This window comes from Larimichthys crocea, chromosome XXI, assembly GCF_000972845.2.
Source record: "Larimichthys crocea isolate SSNF chromosome XXI, L_crocea_2.0, whole genome shotgun sequence".
Lineage (NCBI taxonomy): Eukaryota > Metazoa > Chordata > Actinopteri > Sciaenidae > Larimichthys > Larimichthys crocea.
This window is the reverse complement of record NC_040031.1, coordinates 9,165,102-9,184,836: the sequence shown is the minus strand read 5'-3', so window position 1 is coordinate 9,184,836 and position 19,735 is coordinate 9,165,102. Positions and strand designations below refer to the sequence as shown.

At 43.9% G+C, this 19,735-nt stretch overlaps 1 protein-coding gene across 1 annotated transcript in view; it reads right to left on the bottom strand.

Moving 5' to 3' along the window:
• Positions 1 to 8,541: 8,541 nt before the first annotated feature.
• The window catches only part of si:ch211-212o1.2 (transmembrane protein 189), a 38,753-nt gene continuing 27,559 nt past the window's right edge, over positions 8,542 to 19,735 (bottom strand). The window contains exons 4-6 of the mRNA XM_027272532.1: positions 17,979 to 18,123; positions 13,169 to 13,381; positions 8,542 to 8,951 (exon numbers count right to left, since the gene is read on the bottom strand). Coding sequence (XP_027128333.1) covers positions 8,827 to 8,951; positions 13,169 to 13,381; positions 17,979 to 18,123 — 483 coding nt within the window. The 3' untranslated portion in view covers positions 8,542 to 8,826. The remainder of the gene's footprint in view (positions 8,952 to 13,168; positions 13,382 to 17,978; positions 18,124 to 19,735) is intronic.

The window sequence follows — 19,735 nt, the reverse complement described above, 5'->3', positions numbered from 1 at the left end:
CATAAACAGTTTCCTGATAACTTGTTCTGACTCTGGCTCCTCGGTCATGTCGCCAATGGCACGAGAACAGCTCGAACTCGTAAGAACATCAGTCACACACACACACACACACACACACACACACACACACACACACACACACACACACACACACGTATACAATGCACGTCTCTAATTAGCATTCCCAGTGTGTATGAGTGGGAGTGGTATGACAGTTTGACAGTGCCCGGGTCCCTGTAGTCCTGTGTCAGCTATTCATCACCAAGTCCCATGGTACCAGTGAAGGCCCACTTTCCCACCCTGCTCCCTCGCTCCCTGGCTCTCCACCCCCACCTCCACCACACCCTCCCCTCAAACCCTCACCCCCGCCCCCGCCCCTGTCACGCTCACCCCCTGCACTGCTGAGCAGAAGTGTGAGATGAGACTAATTTAACTGTTTACACACTAACAAAAGAGGCTCGAGGTACGAGCGGCGTGTTGTTTCAAAGCTGTCGCGCTTGTTTGTTTAAATTGACATATTTAGCTGTTTGTGCTGACGACAAAGTAAACAGTAATAAATAACTGCGCCTGCTAATAGTGGTGATGAATGAGCAGCATCCTGCACTGATGATCCGTTTCTTTTTCATTCTATAGATTCATATTTACACATTTCTTTTCTTTCCTTGTTTGTTTCTTTTTGTTTTTATGCTTTTTAGTGTTATTGGACAAAAACCCTCACAGGCATAATTCTACATTTTGGGAAATATGTTTATTCATTTTCTCAGAGTTACATGAGAAGCACCAGCACCCCTGAAGCTCACTAGCAACATATTATATCTTTTTACACGCGAAGCAGTGAACTCATGACTTAAAATACATTTCTGGAAAAATATAACAATATAAAAATATGTTTTCGTACTAAAACTACATATAGCACTGATCTCTTGAAGTTGGTCAATGCAGAAAGCTTTCTGGGCTCATGGCATGATGTGTGGTGAATTATTTTGAATATGAACGTTAATATGTTAATTATTTAGAGTAATATGTTGTTAAAATAGACACATAAAAGATGTATTTTCTAGATAATGGGAATAAAACATGTATTAAATGTTAATTAATATAACATTATGAAGTTTAATGTATCATTTTTACAGTTATTGCTGTATAATAAACATTCTACACACCTCTTTTATCCATGATATGATATTTATCTTTGATTTTTGTTGACATGTGTGAGTGTACATTATATAGATATTTCATGTTTCATGTTATTGTTTTGAACACAACCACCAGGTGGCATTACAGCAGCTTTCAGACAGACGCTGTGACGTCTCATGTATTGTATGTACGGTTCAGTGTGTGAGAGGAAAAGCTGTGTGAGAAAACTTCTTTGTTTTTCGTCTGCTGGCATGCTGAAAGTTCAGAAACATCCTAAAGTTGTCAGGAGGGTTGAGGTATCCGAGCTGTGGTCTCCTTTAAATGCCTTACTGTAAAACAAGAGAACATCAACACAGCACTCGTTTTTCTATCTTGTTGAAAAATGCACCGTACTTAACTCAACCTCAGAAATAAAATCCCAGCGGTTGGTGTGATTTCTTCCCAGGGGTGTATCTGGACTTACTGGAAAACAAGTCAGCGGTTTGTCGAAAGACGATCCATCACCCAGGAAAACTGAAAGAAGTCTGATCTGGTTCAACAAAGAACAGACTTCTGTTCAAATATTTAACATTTTAAACTTTTATCTAACTTAAAAAATAATGTTTTTTCACGTCAATGGAGAAAAAAAATGCAGATTGTTTAAACTGAACTTTTCCTGTAAATGAACATCTCAACTGTTTGTCAGAGGCTCGTAATTAAGAAACTACAAGGTAAGTTTAAAAAGAACTAAGTAGAAGAATAAAAGGCTATTTTATTTTTTAAGGGTGTCGAGACTAAAAAGAGGCTTAGACATGCTGCTCTTGAATATTACCAGCAGTGTCAAGACCACTTAAACCAAGACCAGAGTGCATCAAGACCAAGACTTTGAGGGATCAAGACCATGTCAAGTCCAGGAGCTGGCTCCCCTCAAAGAAAATGTTGTAAAGTTACACGTTATTTATGACACTATGGCTTGGCTGATTAAAGATGCTCAGTTGTGGTCTTTACTGTCCTGGGTCCTCTTTGTCTGAGATCGAGACAAGACGAGTAAAGATGCAGTCGATTCCGAGACGAGACCTTCAGAAAAGTGGACTTGACACCAAGACCGATCTGGAGCGCCACAGCACTGATCTGCAGACGTATCCTTCATGTACGATGATTCACATATCTGGAATCTCTGATGTTTGGATATTTGGTTGAAGAGATCTGCGAGGAAAGCTTTAATGATTTTGCAGGTTGTGTGATGAAAGAGACAAAGTCTCTAATGCCTCACTGCTTGTCTGTCAGCTCTCATAATTGGCTTTCTCACTTGTATGAGCACCTGCAGGTGAGGCGCACACACACACACACACACACACACTCAAACACACAGATTCATATACTTTCCAGCATCCACACAATGTTAAAAAAAAGACAAAGACATTGTCGTATGCATTAAGGTGTGCACGCACACACTGGAAAGATAATGCCGAGGGTGTGAACACACCTCGATCTTAACGAGAATCATCGCGGCGTTCTCGCACCCTGACAGAAGTCACGTGCAGCCGCACAAGAAACAAGTCGAGGTCTGAAATCCACATTAGACCACACTGGGACGAATCTCTCCTCCCTCAGAACCTCAAGTCTGGATCGGAAGCAGATGAAAAGTACAGAGTTATATATATTCTTTTTTTATTGCATCAAGTCAACACATGGGAGAACATCTCACAAATAAAGAGGAGAAGGGAAGATTAACTGCCTCTCTCTGCTGCCCAAGACTGGTTTGAGCTATCGGTCCTAAGAGTTTTACTTAGAGTTAAGACTGGAGCCAGTTTTAAGGATGGAGTCAATCTGTAGAAGAACTTTCATTATTAATGTATTCATGTTATTTCACATAAGTTCTCAGATATTTAAAGGTAACGTCAAAATCACAACATCACATCATAGCTGAGCTTCATTCCTCGTTTCACCGTCCTGTTTTTCCCTGAGGCAGACTCGGTCTGTGGTTTTGTTGCTTATCTCAAACTTCAACCACAGCTCTGACCCTAACCTTAAAGGTCCAAGAGTGAGGGCACTCCGTTCATATAATATGACAGAAATGAAACATAATCTGACTTTCTACATCGACACACACAGCGGGTCCTCTTCTACATTGTCCACCACGTTGAATCACCTTGTTCCTACGGTAGTCCGGGACACACAAACTAAGCCCAGGCCCTGTATAGGCAGGGTTTCCCACATGACCGCGAAGAAAGAGGAGGGTGAGTGAAAGGGGTTGCAATCTGAAAGAACACCACTAGATGCCACTAGATCCCACACAACTCTGTCATCAGACATGCTGAGACACAGGCCTTCACAGGTAGCACAGCTGCAGACATGAGTTTGCATGTGATAATTAATTATAATATAAAAGTTACAGTTTGTTGCATGTACTGAGAGATGTCTCTAATATTTTATTTACATAAATAAGAATATTAGAAACAGCTTTCAGCACCATGCACTCCAGTACCACCCTGTATGATGTGTCCAAACTTTGGACCTGTGTGTGTGTGTGTGTACATATATCTATATGCTAAAGGAACTTTTATGTTTGAATGAATTATCAACTTAAAAGCTGCAGATTCATGTCCCTGCGTCTAACTGCTGCAAGTGTTGCCATCAAGCCCTGCGTCTCAGTGTGTCTGATAGAAACTTTAATAGCTATCAGCATGAGACACTGATCAGCCAAGCACATCAGCATAGTGAGATCCAATATGTCACCACCACGCAGAGAGAGAGGGAGCGTGTGTGTGTGTGTGTGTGTGTGTGTGTGTGTGTGTGTGAGAAGAAGAAGGCTAGCTGCATGTGTGTCTTGTTAGCGCTGGGTGTAACAGTGGAAGTGATGGCAGTAATGTGGGAATGACAAAGGAGCTCTTACTGTGAGCTATATGAAGACGTGTGAGATCAGCAAGACTTCTGCAACATGTCACACCCCCCGGTGTGTGTGTGTGTGTGTGTGTGTGTGTGTGCACGTTTGCACTCAGGTACAACGGACAGTGTCTCTGTGTTTGTACGTGTGATCTGCTAACCTAGGGTTACTTCTTATACGCCCCCCGTCCCCAGAACTCTTAGTCAAATGTAGAGAGGGTACCAATAATCTGACTGAATCTGTTTAAACATCCAGATTTAATCCAAATGTTTGAACAGTGATTGGTTTGTGAGTGATTTCTACGTGAAATCAGCCCGTCCACCTTTGATCCAGACTGACACGTCTCAACATTCATGGTCGTCAGAGGATTTGTCTAAATTAGTTTTGCCTGATTTGTATTTTTTTTTGGTTTCTGATGAAACATTTCAACAACTTTTGGATGGATCGTCATTAAAGTTGGTACACATGCATGGCCCTCTCTGAGGTGTACAACTGTGGGGATTCCTAAACTCTTCCTCTATCATCATCATGTCAGACTTTTACATAGCCCATGATTTGGTTAAGACCAAATACGTCCATCAGTCTCAGCTCTGTTTGGTCCTAGACCTGCTAAAAAAAACATGTTGTTGTCATTGCAAGTTGCAAGGTGCAGCCTCAGACAACAATCCTCATCATCATCCTGATCCGGATTCTCTCAAACATATTTATTAGTTGTAGCTTTGTAAATTTCTATTGTCTAATATGAAACTTTTACATGACCTAGACCGTAAAACATCACGCAGGAATTTATTGGACTCATCTTCTCTCATCGAGTTGACGTAAAATCAAAGTTTTATTTATTTCAAGTGAATTATGAAATGAAACATTTAAAAATACACACCAGTTCCTCTAACGTCAACTATTGTTGACTTTAAATGATCTGGAAGGAAACATGATTGTTCCTAGTTTGAGACCTCCGTGCTGCTTAATCCTGCTTACAATCCTCCAACAGCAGCTGGAAGTCCTTCAGGTCGACTCGTCGTACCGAGAAAGACGAAAACGGAAAGCATACGTGATTGTGACTGAACAGCTGTTCGTTCAGTCTACTCTTGTAAACTGTTCCCAAGTTTGGTTACTCAAGAAAAAGAAAAAGAAAAAACTCAAGACAACTGTGAACTAATTATTCAACCTAATTTCAGTGAAGTCACATTTTTAAGGCAGCAGGGGAACGCACGTTTTAAAGTTGAACCAACTTAAAAAAACGCTGCGTTCACTCTGACACAGCATCACTTAGTCCAATGATGCTGGTTATCTTCATCAGCTTTACCAGCTTGTAACAAATACTAACTTCATGTAGCTAAATATTAAATGAATAAATATTTCACTCTTCATTCCATCATCTGTCTCTGCACCTCCTCCCCTCTTTTCTCCTCCCTGTCCTTGTCTTCTCTCCTTTCTAATTACCTTCCATTCCCTCCTCCCCGGCACTGGTCCTGCCTCCGGCTCTCAGCAGGATCCAGAGGTGCCTCTGCAGCATCTGCACCCCCAACAGGGGCTCTGCTTTCTGGGGAGGCAGCTCTCTGAGATTCACTGAACCGAGGTCGGGAGACGGGGACGGAAAGCGGAACGGGGGTGACCTTCCGACCTTTTGCCGTGGACTCCAGATCATCTATCTAAAGATCTGTGATGTGAAATGGATAATGCAGCCAGAGTAGAAACGTCAACCCGACACTAGAGGGCGCTGGTGGTTCAGCAGGCTTCTTGTATTCCTTGCAAATGAAACTTTTGAGCCAGGGACTGCATTAACCCTGACAGAAGCATGCTTTAAGATTAATGAAAAGTGCACATCCTTTACCCACATGTCCCCATTTTGTGTTCTCATTTTTTTTTGTCTGCACATATTCTTAGATCAACAGGCCTCTTTAACTTCTTCTTCAGACGCCAATGGAGGTCTTTCAAAACAGCATGAAAATAATGTGACACCGAGACTGCCCCTTCAATCCTCGGAGCAGCGTGGCTCACAGCCCTGCAGAGATAAATGAGACGTATGCTTTTCATGTTAGAAAGAATTATCACACCGGCGACGTGAACGTTTGGAGTTAATAAACCTTTATTTAACTCAAAGAGCAGATTTAAAAACATTAAGGCAAGACGAGCAGCGAGCGCTGAGCTGCAAGATGGAACGTCAAAATTCAACTATACTGTACAAGGCTCGATCCATTCATAAAAAAATAGAAAATTATAAAGCCAGAGAGAAAACAACAGAACACAACGTGAGAGAGAGAGAGTGTGTGTGTGTGTGTGTTAGATTTAACCTGTATGTGTAATCATGAGTGAACAGAAGCTTGCAGGACACATTTTTCAGACATTGATTCAGTAAAACGATAAAGTGCTGTAATCATTGACCTGTGACTGAAGGGATTTACAGCCTAGAAATAAACTACAAGTCAAGCAGCAGGACTAGTACAGAGTGCACGTGTCAGCGCGTGAAACAGAAATCAGAGACATCTTCTAAGCGAACAGAAAGCTGCCACGAGCTGACGCTGTCGTGCATTCCTTCCTTCAGCGGATCTCTGATTTAGGTTTGCAGGTTCGGTGACACATCTTTTTTTTTTTTTCTGTTTCCTATTTACAGTTGCAGTCGAATAAGCAGCACAGTGGGGCAGCTGGCGGCACCAATTAGCATCTTGCAGAAGTGCTGATGAGATCTGTCTTTTTCTATACGACAGGATCCGAGATGCGATGAATCGTGATTTTCTAAAAATGGTTTTCGATGACTGCAACTGTTCGTGAAATCCTGCGAATGTTTACTCTGGGCACGGTGAGGATTAAAAATGATTAGGAAGTGCTTTAGGTGGTGGAATTAAAATTCCTACTGATGCAGAACGTGACAAGGAGCTTTCCCTCCGCTGAGCATCCCAAGTGGAGGTGAAAAGCTAATGCTAACTACACATACAGGACGCAGTCTGTGGCCTCAGACATCGAACTTCTGCTGGATGGATTTCTGTCTGCAGGTGCACGAACAGAAAGGATGAACCACCTTATACATGAACATCAAGCTGCCATCCAAACATGCCAGACTCTCTCTGTTTCATCTTACACTTCCTCCAAACACTGTTTACCATGCGCTCATTCACTTTCTGACACCAAAGTTAGTCCAGCACAAAGACAGGACAGCAGCCCGGCTCTGTCCAAAGGTGACAACATGTTTATTTATGGATGAAACTAATGAGACACGTGTTAATTAGTGAGCTTAGCTTAAAGGTGCAGTGTGTCAGAATTGGGGACTATTTTCAGAATAAGGTAAACATGGAATATAATATTTATAACTATGTTTTCATGCACGTATGATGATAAATATATTAAAATTCTCCTTTTATATCTACAGTGGAATAGAGGCCGCCATGTGTAAACATGTTTCTACAGTAGCCCAGAACAAAAAAATACAAATCTGATCTAAACAGGGTCCTTAAAGTGTCGTTCCTCCTTTACACGAGGAAGGTGAGGGTGATGTGAGGAGACTGCAATGCACAAGAGGCAATTAAATTAACACTAACACTGGACTTTGAAGTAAGCTTAATCAGCTCGAGGTGCTGGTAGGTGGACTTTGGGATCTTTGGAAAGAGCCAGGCTAGCTGTTCCCCCACATGTCAACAATTTCTGTAACCGAAGTTAAAAACGTCCTATTCCGTGCTTTAACGTGCTTTAACGTGCTTTAACGTGCTTTAACGAGCTTTAACGAGCTTTAACATGCTTTATCGTGCTGAATCACCAGTTACAGGTTCAGCTGTGTCCCTTCTGTATGTCAGGAAAGATGGCAGCACTGTTCCTTTAACGTTTAGTGGACTCCTTCAGATTTAATATCGGAAGAATCAACGAATAACCGCCTCTTTGAATTAGCATAAAAAGATTAAATGCTTCTTTACTAGAACTAATTCATGACTCGTGCAAATTAATCGAACTCATCTATATTCAAGTGAAATACAACTTCCAATGAGATGTACTCATAATGGCTTCGAGATGATTAACGCAGTAAATATGTTCATGTAGAAACTTCGTATAGAAGTGTTTTCCTAAAACTACAGAAGAAATGAGGCCGTCGTTCTGAACGTAAAGATCAACGAGACACAAGAAAAGTTCTGTTATTTCTCAAAGCACACGTAAGATGAACACAAACTTCTATTAGCAGCTAAACAAAACTGGAGAGTTCTGCAGCCAACATGTTAATATCAGTGCTGTAATAGTTATGATGGAAGCTACAGTGTTTTTATCAAACCTGTGTCTCATCTGGGTCGTCTTCCCTCGAGCACAGGGGAGTTCATCACGGTCTAGGTTTTTGATTCTGAAGCACACAGTCATCAGATTTTCACCTTCTTGTGTGTACAAACATCCGTGAGGTTTCTAAAAGGGGCTTTCAACGAAAAGTCAAAAACACTAACAGACACCGAGAAATCAAAAAACCTCCACAGGTGTGTATGTGTGCGGTGTAACAACAGGCAGCGTGGTGTCACTCCTGGAGAGCCCATCCTCCAGAAACCTCCTACAACTACGCACCACCAACACCACCACCTCATTGGTTAAACAGGACTACAAGCTGATCGGCTGCAATGCGTTCACCTCCTACGTTCAAACACAGAAAACACTCGAACCGTCGACACAGTTTCTTTGAATGTTTGCTCTTTAGCAAAGAAGCGAGAAGCACAAGGACATGAGTAAAATGTGTGTGTGTGTGTGTGTGTGTGTGTGTGTGTGTGTGTTCCCCATCCATCTCTATTTCTATGCGTTTGCATCTGCACGCCCATCCGTCCACCCATCCATCCATCCATCCACCCCCGTTTGTGTGTTTATCTGTCGGTCTTCTTGGCCCACGCCATGTCATCGGATCGCGGTTTCTGCCCTGTGATTCGTTGGATCAATCGCTCCATCCGTCTCCAAAAGCCCAGCTGGTCCAGAGGATAGTTACACCAACCTGGGATGAGAGGAAACATGGAAACAGGAGACAGGAAGTCAGAACATCATGTTTTCACAGCTGTATCCTACTCCAGTTGTTAGACCCAATGTATGATTGAGCACATGGCCGACGGCTTGGGTTGGTTAGGGTTAGAATATCAGGGTAAGCCGAACAGAGTCAGACTAGGTCAGGTCATGACTTCAGTTCTGGGAAAAACAAGGTGAATGGGCCCCGTTTCAGGGTATCGGATCAGTACACAGAAGGCTTGATCTCACCGGTACCTGATACCGCATTCTCTGCAGTATCGGAGGCATTTCTGATACAAGTGTCGGTATCAAAACAAGTCCAGGAGATTTCTGACACTAACGATTCATCCTCTGGGCACCACGAATGTAGTTTTTAGCTCAGGCTGTCCCTGAATCCGGACTTTTCCTTCAGAGACGACTCGCAGTTGCCACTTCAAACATCGACTCCGGTGGTTTCAGTGTATTAGTCTCGTGTTTTAACGCCTCTGTTCGTCATCTGCGATGTGAAATCGTCGGATTCCCACACAGTCGGAGGAAAGTTAAAGAGTCCTGCTCAATTATAAAACCCCGGCACACCGCGGGACAGTGCTGTCAGCTGAACACTCTACAGTTGTGGAATGACCTGGAGGATGACACTGATGTACAGGTCTAAGTGTTTCGGACAGATCAGTGCATGAACTCGGAGGCCTGAAAGGATTCTGCTACTGTATTTAGATATTTGTTTTGTTTGTGGCCGTGTTGGTCGCTCCAGCAGCACCCCACAGGGCCGACGCCGGCTCGTATTGACCTGCTTCCAACCATCTCTTCTCTGACCTTCATCCTTCCCCTCCAAACATTCAGGACTGTGATTTTTTTTTCTAAACTTCCTTCCTCCCTCTATTGTCTCCCATCTTTCCCTCGTATTTCCTCCCTCCTGCACCCCGATCCTCTGTTCTTCTGTCTCCATCTAACCTCCCGTCTCACCCTCATCATTGTATTCAGACTAGATTTCAGAGGGGTGGAGAGATGAGGGGATGTTCCCAGGAGATGTCCTTAGCCCCGACTAACACACAGAAATGCACACACACACACACACACACACACACACACACACACACACACACACACACACACACACTTCCAGATTCTCGGTTCCTGTAGTTACAGAATTTTAATAGCAACAAATCCACTGTATGTTTAAGTTAAATACATTATACATGGCTGCAGGCCAAAGTACATTTACATGTACAAATGCATACATGCATGACTGTATAATAGTCTCGACACACACACACACACACACACACACACGCTGAGCACGTTACACACATGTACAAGCATCGCTGCTTCAGAAGCAGCCGAGCAGTCCCCTGACATTCCAGATAAAAGACCCTTTCTACTATTATTACCAAAGACACACGCACACACACTCCGTATGTAGAATAAAGCGCTCGCACAAATGCAGTTTTATTTTTTGGGCTCACACACAAATGCAGAAAGAAAAGATGAGAACACACACACACACACACACACACAGGCAGCAAGAAGCAAATAGAGACATCGACATGGGCTGTGTGTACTCAGGCTACCTTTGTCTGATGCTCGCACACCACCACCCATGATGTGTTTGCATAGGGTGCAAGCTATACAGTAGCTGTGGGCATGTGTGTCTGTGTGTGTGTGTGTGAGAGTGTGTGTGTGTGTGTGTGTGTGTGTGTGTGTGTGTGTGTCCCTCCAGCGACCCTCTCTCTGCTGGAAGACGGTGAAGCAGCCAGCGGTTTTGTTTGATTTCTCTTTCTTTCCCTCCATCTCTTCTTCTTCTTCCTCTTCTCTCTCGCTCGGGTTTCTCCCTAGACTTTTTTTTTTTTTTTGGTACCCCCTCCAAATCCCTGCTTCCTTCCCACCCTCTCCTCGCCCTTCCCGCCTCCCCTTCCTCCCCTGTCCTCCACCTCCCCCTCCACCCCTCCATCACCCCTCTGCCTGTGAAGTCCTATTTGTTAGAACAGACAGCAGGTTAGCATTAAATATACATGGGGATTGTCAGCCGGTGGCGAACACAAAGGCAGCTAGGCGAGCCCCAGTGGAATCCAAGCCCGGGCCCAGGCAGCCAGGCTGGGAGGAGGGGAGCGTGTGGGGGGGCCGTCATCGTCCCCTGTGGGCCCCCCTCCCTCGACTGCCGCCACCAACCCACCACCTCCCACACACACACACACACACGCAGGTTAGAAACCGAAGAGGAGGTCAAAAAGACCCACACACACACACACAGATGCTCGAGTATGCAGATGTACACGAGTGTGCACGTGTACAAACACACACACTTGAAGCACACACATCTGTCGTCCGCAGGGGCGCAGGGTGACGTACAAGCTGAATCCCCCTTGTGTATCCTCCCTCTTTTCTCTCCCTCCCTCTCTCCCTCTCACCCAGATGCACACAGAATACCGAATGTGGATCTGTTACACACACACACACACACACACACACACACACACACGCACACACACACACATGCACAAACAGAACTTTTAGTTATTTATAAGAACACAGACACGGCCCGCCATTTTGTTCCAATCTGTCAAGAATCGTGAGTGAAAATGATTCATCAGTCATCAGCTTCGATTACGGTGATCTAAGATGGTCGCCCCACAACATACACACTGATAAACATCTGGCGGTGTTCAAAAGTCAAGCGCCTGACGGAGGTGTTGTTTCTCCAACCTTTCCCTCTCATACTGAAATCACCATCAGCAGGACGGAGGAAAAAGTTCACGCCAACTTTTTCACTCAAATTCAAAGATCATATTTTCTCACATGAGCTGCCGACGATCACACGACTGTTCGTCAGAACAATGTGGGTCACATACAATCACCGTAATTAAGCAGCAGCTCTCACACTCTTCTGGGGGGGAACATTCGCAGAAGAGTCGACAGGACGGAGCGACTCGGTCACGGTGACTTTTACACATTTAAACATGTGCCAAGTCTGATTCAAGTTAAAGTGGAAGTTGTGTTTTTTTTTTTTTAAATGAAAACAACTTGTGATTTTCTGATTTTGAATTAAAGCTGATTATTGATTAAGTAAGAAAAAGAGCTCATTTGGTTTAGGAGACCGGAAAGCATCAACTTCTAACCTTTGAAAAACAGCTACATGAATAGTGTTGGCCCCTCTCCAGCTGATCTGTTTTTCTGAAACCATATTGTTGTGGAGAAATTGCTGAAGTCAAAGGTCAATGGTGAGGTCAGGAAGGAAGAAAGTGTTCAGGAGCCTCTGATGTCTTAAGCTGTATTATTTATTGAATTAGAGACACTCTCAAAGTTCATCAGAAGTGCCTGAGTCGGTCTCACATTCTGCCCAACTCATCCTGGTGGATCGACTCTAAACCCAAAGATAACACCACATATACTTCACGCCCAGAATTAGTCACAGAGAATGTCTTTACCCATGGAGGTGTTATTGTCAGCATATTCTAGTCTGGAGACACAGATTGTCATAAAAATCAGGGTTACACAGCTAGTTAGATGTTTTAACTTATACAATGTTTGTTCCTTTATTACTGTACATGTCCTGAGGGCACTTCCTTTTATTGCTGTTTTCCTGAGACTGGCAGGATAAGGTAAAGTTCAGGTTAATGTATGAATAGAGGGATTTCAGGACAGAATGAGGCCCAGGGACAGGTCAGAGAGGTGACATCTAGATCGGGGACATACTGGATACTCATTAGGGGATATGTTGAAGAAAACGGTTTAGATGCTTTATATGCAAATTGCCTGTTAACCATCTTTAGAAAAATGTATAAGAACCAACTGTCAGAGCTCCTCAGGGAGCCTTTTTCTCTGTAACCCCTTTAGTGTGTTGCAAACTTTGATGCTTTGAATCCGATCCTCCTTATTTAAGGGTTTTTCTTTAAAATTCCTGTAACACAGATGTCTGTTTACGCAGATTGGAACGTCAACGGCAGCTATCTATTATGTCTATGAAGGCAGCAACAGGTCTCAGTGTTGAGATAGACTGGCATCCAGTCAAAGACAAACAATTAATACTGGTGAGGACGTCAAGGCCCTCACGTGACCTTGTGTAACCTAAGGAGAGGAAATTCCATAACACATGTTTGATTTTGTTTATGTTACTCTTATTTTAGCAACAGTGTGCTCTTATTTTGAAATAAAGGCAACATGTCATCTTACTGTGAGATTGGCACGGCGCTGACAGCACTAACTCGTTCTTACCTGTAGTAATGCAGTAATACGTCTCGTGTGGCGAGACATGGTGGATGCGGTGGTGTTTCCGTGGCAACACCACATGCCAGTCCTGGAGCAGCGTGACCCAGCGCGGCAGCCCGAAGTAGGAGTGGCTCCACTTATGAATCTGATTGGTCAGCGTCACGAAAACCGCCAGGGCGAAGACATAACAGTCCCACGGATAGGACGCCGCCAAGGCCTCTGAAAAGAGCGAAGAAAGAAAAGAAAGAAAGAAAGAAAGAAAGAAAGAGTAAAGTTAATAGAATAATTGATCAAACTGTTTAGTGTAATGAACAGGGCCAGCATGAAGGCGTAGTACTCCCACAGAGACGATGCTAGCAGGAGCCTCAGAGAGATGAAGGGACCGAGGGGGAGGATGAGGAACGAACAGGAGACAGAGAGAGATGGAGAGGAGTGGAGGGGAGGACAAAGACAGACAAGTGGGATGATGATGATGAGGGGAGAGGGTCCTGAAGACGGCGAGCAGTGACGACGTGTTGTGAAAAAGCAACAGACCGTTTGCCAAAATCACAGAGGCCGAGTCGAGATCAGTCAAACGACGCGGATGTTTTTCACCTCGGCACCGCGGGCATCAAGAGGAAAACTTAACTCAGTCGGTCAGGGGTGAGACTCTTCACTCCGCTGTGTGCCATCACACGAGAAAATCAGACCCTTCAAATTCTGTCTGTTCTTTACTAAGCAACTCCCACACACACACACACACACACACACTTTACCTTTTAATATTTAAACAACTTCTGCAGTCCCTCTCTCGTGCTCTAATCATTCCTACAAAGGCCCCGTGGGACGGGACAGAATGTGCGTCATGGTTTTTTTCCCGTGATATTCAGATGAAGGTGGAGTTGGCGTCTGGGGAATTCTGTGAGAAAGTGACACCGACGCAGGATTCGGAGTGCATCTTTCTTTAATGTGATGCGTTTTCTTTTGAAACTGGATCCAGGGGCCACGATGTCACACAATAAGAGGTCAAGTCAAAGCTGTGAACCGGTTGGATGAAAGCTAGATTTGAATTACAGTTTTTACAGGAGAGAAAAGAAATTAGATTTTTTTTAAAAATCAAAGGTTTTGTTCAATTTATGTGAACAATGCTGGAAATGATCAAATAATGACTTTTAATTACCTCAACCTAAGGGAGAAGCAGCACTTAGCCTGAGATAATACAAGAGAAGACCTTTATATATATATATATATTGAGACACAGTGTGACAGGTTCTGTTTATTCTGCATCACTTTAAATTTTAACTGTTCAGCTTCACAAATACAAGAAGACCTCGGCTGAGACTCGGCTCCTGGATCCACAGCTGACAGTGAGATGATATTTCTGACACCTGGATACAACAGTTAACCTCTGTTCATGTATTCACGGTGCCTGGATATCGATGTTTCAGTTGGGTAGGACTTTAAAAAGAGGAGGAAATATATATGACTGTATAAAAATGGCATTAAAGTGGTAAATATCATCTGTGTATACAGACCCCATTTCATTTTTATGAGTGATTTTCACTGGAATTCAGAGGATAAGAGAGAAAAAATGATGAATTCATTCTCAAACACAAAACTAAACCTGAATTTACTAATGAAGCAGAGAAAAGAACTAAAAGTTACATTATTAATACTGATCAGTAATCACTTTCAGATCAGAATTAACTTGCACGGCTGCAAAGAAAAAGGACTGAAAGCAGATCCAAAAATACAAAGACAGTAGAGGTCTTTAAGAGACCATCTCATTTTGATCTCTGCATCATGAATCAGACAAAATGTAGCAAACAAATGTGGAAACATACCGATCATCTCACAAAGGGGCACCCAGAGAGACGAGTCAGTAACATTAGCTGGATCAGGTCTTGTGTTGTTGACCTGACTTGATGTCTGGCTGTAAGCAAAAGTTGTCGACTCGCTGGTTCTTGATCATAAGTTATGTAATCAGGACAAATACACGAGTGCAGCTGTTCATATTTACCACAGTGGTAACTGGAAAAATACCAAATTCTGTGCAATGTTGCTTCAAGCAGCTAGATAGTTTACCCAGCACTCATCATTCATTGCCTGGTTGAACAAACTGACATTGGCACTGGGCTTTCTTGCTACTTCTCATGTCCAGTGAACTAGCACACAGTGTGCCGGGCTGTACTGAAAGGCAGCCGAAACACTCACAACTGTCAAGAAAAATGTGAACCGGAGGCATCTTTGTCAGCCGGGTACAAGTATTTAATTAGATTTCCTAAATGCAGGATTACACCTGAAGCTATGCTCGGAGAAGAGACTGGCTTCAGGTTCATGGTGTCAGTGCTGATGTGAGCTGACAGGTGACAAATGTGTCAGGAGCAGCTGAGCGCGACAATTCTCCAAATGACATGACGCATGAAAACAGGCTGGAGTGTGTCGGCCGCCGTCGTCTGAACGGCACTAATTGAGCCGGCGACACCTGCTTTGTGAAAGTCTGCTTCACGTCCGTCTTGTCCGAACACGACTCTGCTGTCTGTCACACAGCTAACTCTTGTTATTCACTCGAGTCCTTTCTGTCGGTCTGACTTACAGCTGTCCTCTCTCTGTCCGCCTCCATCCCTCGCTCCCTCTCTTTGGTTAAAACAGCGATCTCTTGACCCCGGTTCAAGTGCAGACATGACAGCTGGAGATGTCGCCTCGCGGCTTTCAGCTTTCCCCCGTCCACCTCCGTCTCTGTCTTTGTCTGGTGACCGCACGACGCAGCGAGGAGCTTGACATGACAGGTTTAGATGTCATCTTACCGCTGCATGACCCTCCGTCACCCTCCGCCCCCCGCGCTCTCTCGCTCCCTCTCTTCTCCGTGCACTCTCGACCCTCTGCCTCAAACTCTTAGCGGTGACCTCTCGAGGTGCGGACATGACAGGTGTGGATGTCGCCGCGTCCCTCCCGTGTCTCTCTCTCTTTCTGTCTCTGTCTCGTGACCTCTTGACTCCCTGCGGTGTGCGACATGACAGGTGTGGATGTCACCTACGAGCAAACCTCAGTGCTGCTCTCTCTCCCCTCTAATCTCCCCTCCCTCACCCCCACATTCACCGGTCCCTGCTGCGAACAAGTAGCTGACCTTTGCGAGTTTCCACTTTGCACCATGTCCTGAAGTATAAAACTTCCTTTCAGGACTCATTCTGAAACCATATTGTTGTAGAGAAATTGCTGAAGTCAAAGGTCAATGGTCAGGAGGGAAGAAAGTGTTCAGCAGCCTCTGATGTCTTATGCTGTATTATTTATTGACGCTTGATCAAGGAGAATTAGAGACACTCTCAAAGTTCATCAGAAGTGCCTGAGTCGGTCTCACATTCTGCCCAACTCATCCTGGTGGATCGACTTTAAACCCCAAGATTCTTTGGACTCTTTCTGTCATCTTCCTCACGATGACCACTGACACAGCTCTGACTTTCTGAGTCAAGCTCAACCTCAAAGAATTCAATCTAACCCTCAGCTAACGGATATCAACCCTCCTCCCTCCTCCTCTCAATCCGTCAGTCGACCTCATGACTCAAGTCAAAGTGCAGACATGACAGGTGTACGGTGGCCCTAAAGTGCAAAACACAACAGCAAATCAAAAAACACAACAGCAAATTCAGAAAGTTAACAGCGCTCATATTTTGAAAACATCTAAACCACGTCCTTCCAGTTCAAAGGACAGACCACCAGTCCAATCAGCGACGATTCATGTCACCCGAGGGTACCTACCTTTTCCGTTTGGAATTTGCTATTGTGTTTTTTGATTTGCTATTATGTTTTTTGATTTGCTATTGTGTTTTTTGATTTGCTATTATGTTTTTTGATTTGCTATTGTGTATTTTCATTTGCTATTGTGTTTTTTTATTTGCTATTGTGTTTTTTGATTTGCTATTGTGTATTTTGATTTGCTATTATGTTTTTGAATTTGCTTTTGTGTTTTTTGATTTGTTATTGTGTTTTTACATTTGGTATTGTGTTTTTACATTTGGTATTGTGTTTTTTGATTTGCTATTGTGTTTTATGTTTTGCTATTGTGTTTTTGAATTTGCTATTGTGTTTTTTGATTTGTTATTGTGTTTTTACATTTGCTATTGTGTTTTATGTTTTGCTATTGTGTTTTTGAATTTGCTATTGTGTTTTTGAATTTGCTATTGTGTTTTTACATTTGCTATTGTGTTTTATGATTTGCTATTGTGTTTTTGAATTTGCTGTTGTGTTTTGCACTTCAGGGCCACCGTACAGGTGAGATGTCGCTTCTTCAACAGCAGGTTGTTCCCATTGATCTTCCTCCTCCGGTCCCTCCCCTCGCGCCCTGCACTTGTAAGGGTCAGCGCACACGATTACCAACGGGACCGCCCCGCGCCTTTCCATGATCACTGGACACGCTTCAGTCCGTGCTTCCTTTCCTGCAACATCAAGTCACTGCTACGATTTCAAAGTTAACCTTCTAAAGTCCTCACGGTCGCATTGCACTTCAGCAAGTGTTCTTGGGTGGGAAGCCGGTGAGGGATCACATCCATGTTGCTGCCTCTGTGCAGAGAGGGTGAGATCGAATTTCCAGCAAAATAAGATACAAATAAATCTGATAACGTCATGCTAATATCAGAGCTGATGGTTCACGAGGAAAAGCAGCAGCCAGTAGAAGCCTCACCGGCAGGAAACAGGATGGAAACGTGTGTTTGTTTCATATCAGATCTGTGTGGAGCGATTAAGGACATATTATAGAGCCATGGGGAGTGATAAGGAGGCAGTCATGTGACTTGAAATATTCACTATGTGGGGAAATTAAACATGTATGCTGGTGTGCTACCTGGTGTGTACGTGAGGAACTTGTAGGCCATGTAAGCCAGCGGCAGGATGGGAATCATACAGTTGTCGCCGTTGGTTTCGATGAAGTCGTGGCGAGTGATGGCGGTTGGATCGATGTGGTGCTCCCGGAACGGACGAATAAATGCCTGCAGAGGGAAAAGAAGAGACAGAGAGGGAAATTATGGTTATGAAATTCACAAAAAAATCCACCCTGACCCTCTGAGTAACAGCACGGGATGAAGAGTTAAAGAAGCAACGCAACATCAAGGTGTGTTTGAACTCTATTTCTCTCTTTCATTCAGAAAAATATCAATTTTCTTAATATTTTTGCCTTTATTCCACTGTGACCGGTCAAAAGACTTATTATTATTATTCCCCTAAAACTGTTTTATCGTGGAAAAAATGTTCATAGAAGAACAAATCAATTGTTCTTTCTGTGACCTTGGCGACAGTCTGCAGGCTGATACAGAGCTGTAGAAAAACTGAAGCGACACCAACTTTGTTTCTTCTGTTAAAATCTACATAAAACAATTTAAATAAAATCTGTTCTCTCATTTTAATTCACAAACATCAAGTTTTCATGAATGGAAGCGATGTGACAATAGGGGTTAAAAAAAATCTACATTCAGACACTAAATTTACATTCAGACACTAGAAAGCATTGTTTAAAGACTTTACGCAAATGCAGATCAAATGCACACACACACACACACACACACACACACACACACACACACGTCATCACGACTCAGCGGTGCTGAGCACCATGCACAACCCCAAAGCTCATATCCAGCATCCTAATAAACCACAGAACAGCAGTGGGCTTGCAGAAACACACTCATAAGCATAAATGACCCATGGATGCCCCACACACACTCAAATATGTGAGCTTCAAACATACACACACACACACACACTGGCAAACCCCACCTGCACTGTGCAGAGGCAGACACCTGTCTGTGAGAGCACGGGGGTCTCGAATGAAAGACTGAATCTGAATCTCAGAAGCACAAAAGAGGACAAAAAGAAACGCGTGCACACACAGGATAAAGGTAATTTATTTCCCTCTGTGGAAAAAGCAAAAAAAAAAAAAAAAAGGAAGGTTTGCATCTGTATTTCCACAGTGTGCATCTGTGTGTGTGTGTGTGTGTGTGTGTGTGTGTGTGTAGCTGTGGAAGCATCAGCATGAAAACTCATTACTGTCGCGTTTAGCCGCTCGAGCCAATCGCACGGCGCCTATCAGCAAACGTTGCTGGTAGGTGCCACTGCAAACACAGAAACTATCTGTTGACATCTCCACAATTATGAACCCATCTCCTCCTCCTCCTCCCCCATCACCTCCCCCATCACCTCCCCCCTCCTCCTCCGGCTGCAGCCCTCAGCCAGATGAAAGCCCAGCTAAGCCGCGGAGGTCGTGCCGAGCAGGGGCAGCATCAGCGCTCCCAGTTAACGGTGGGGCCACCGGTCGCTACGTGTCCTCTAATCCCACACCGTTTAACGGCCCACCTCGCACGACGTCCATTAATCACCGGCTCACGTGGCCTATCGCCCCAGCAACCAACGCCGTCCGCTGGTTGGACAGACACGCCCTTCCACCCCCTTCTTTTCTTTCGACCTTTATACTGTATTTTCATCTCACCTTTTGTTGGTTTCTCCTTTTTTCTTTGGCCAAATATATCTGTATATCTATTTTTACTATAGCTCCTGGCCTTTAAGAAGAAAGTGGCTTTCAATTAACTACAGAGCTTGTTAGTCATG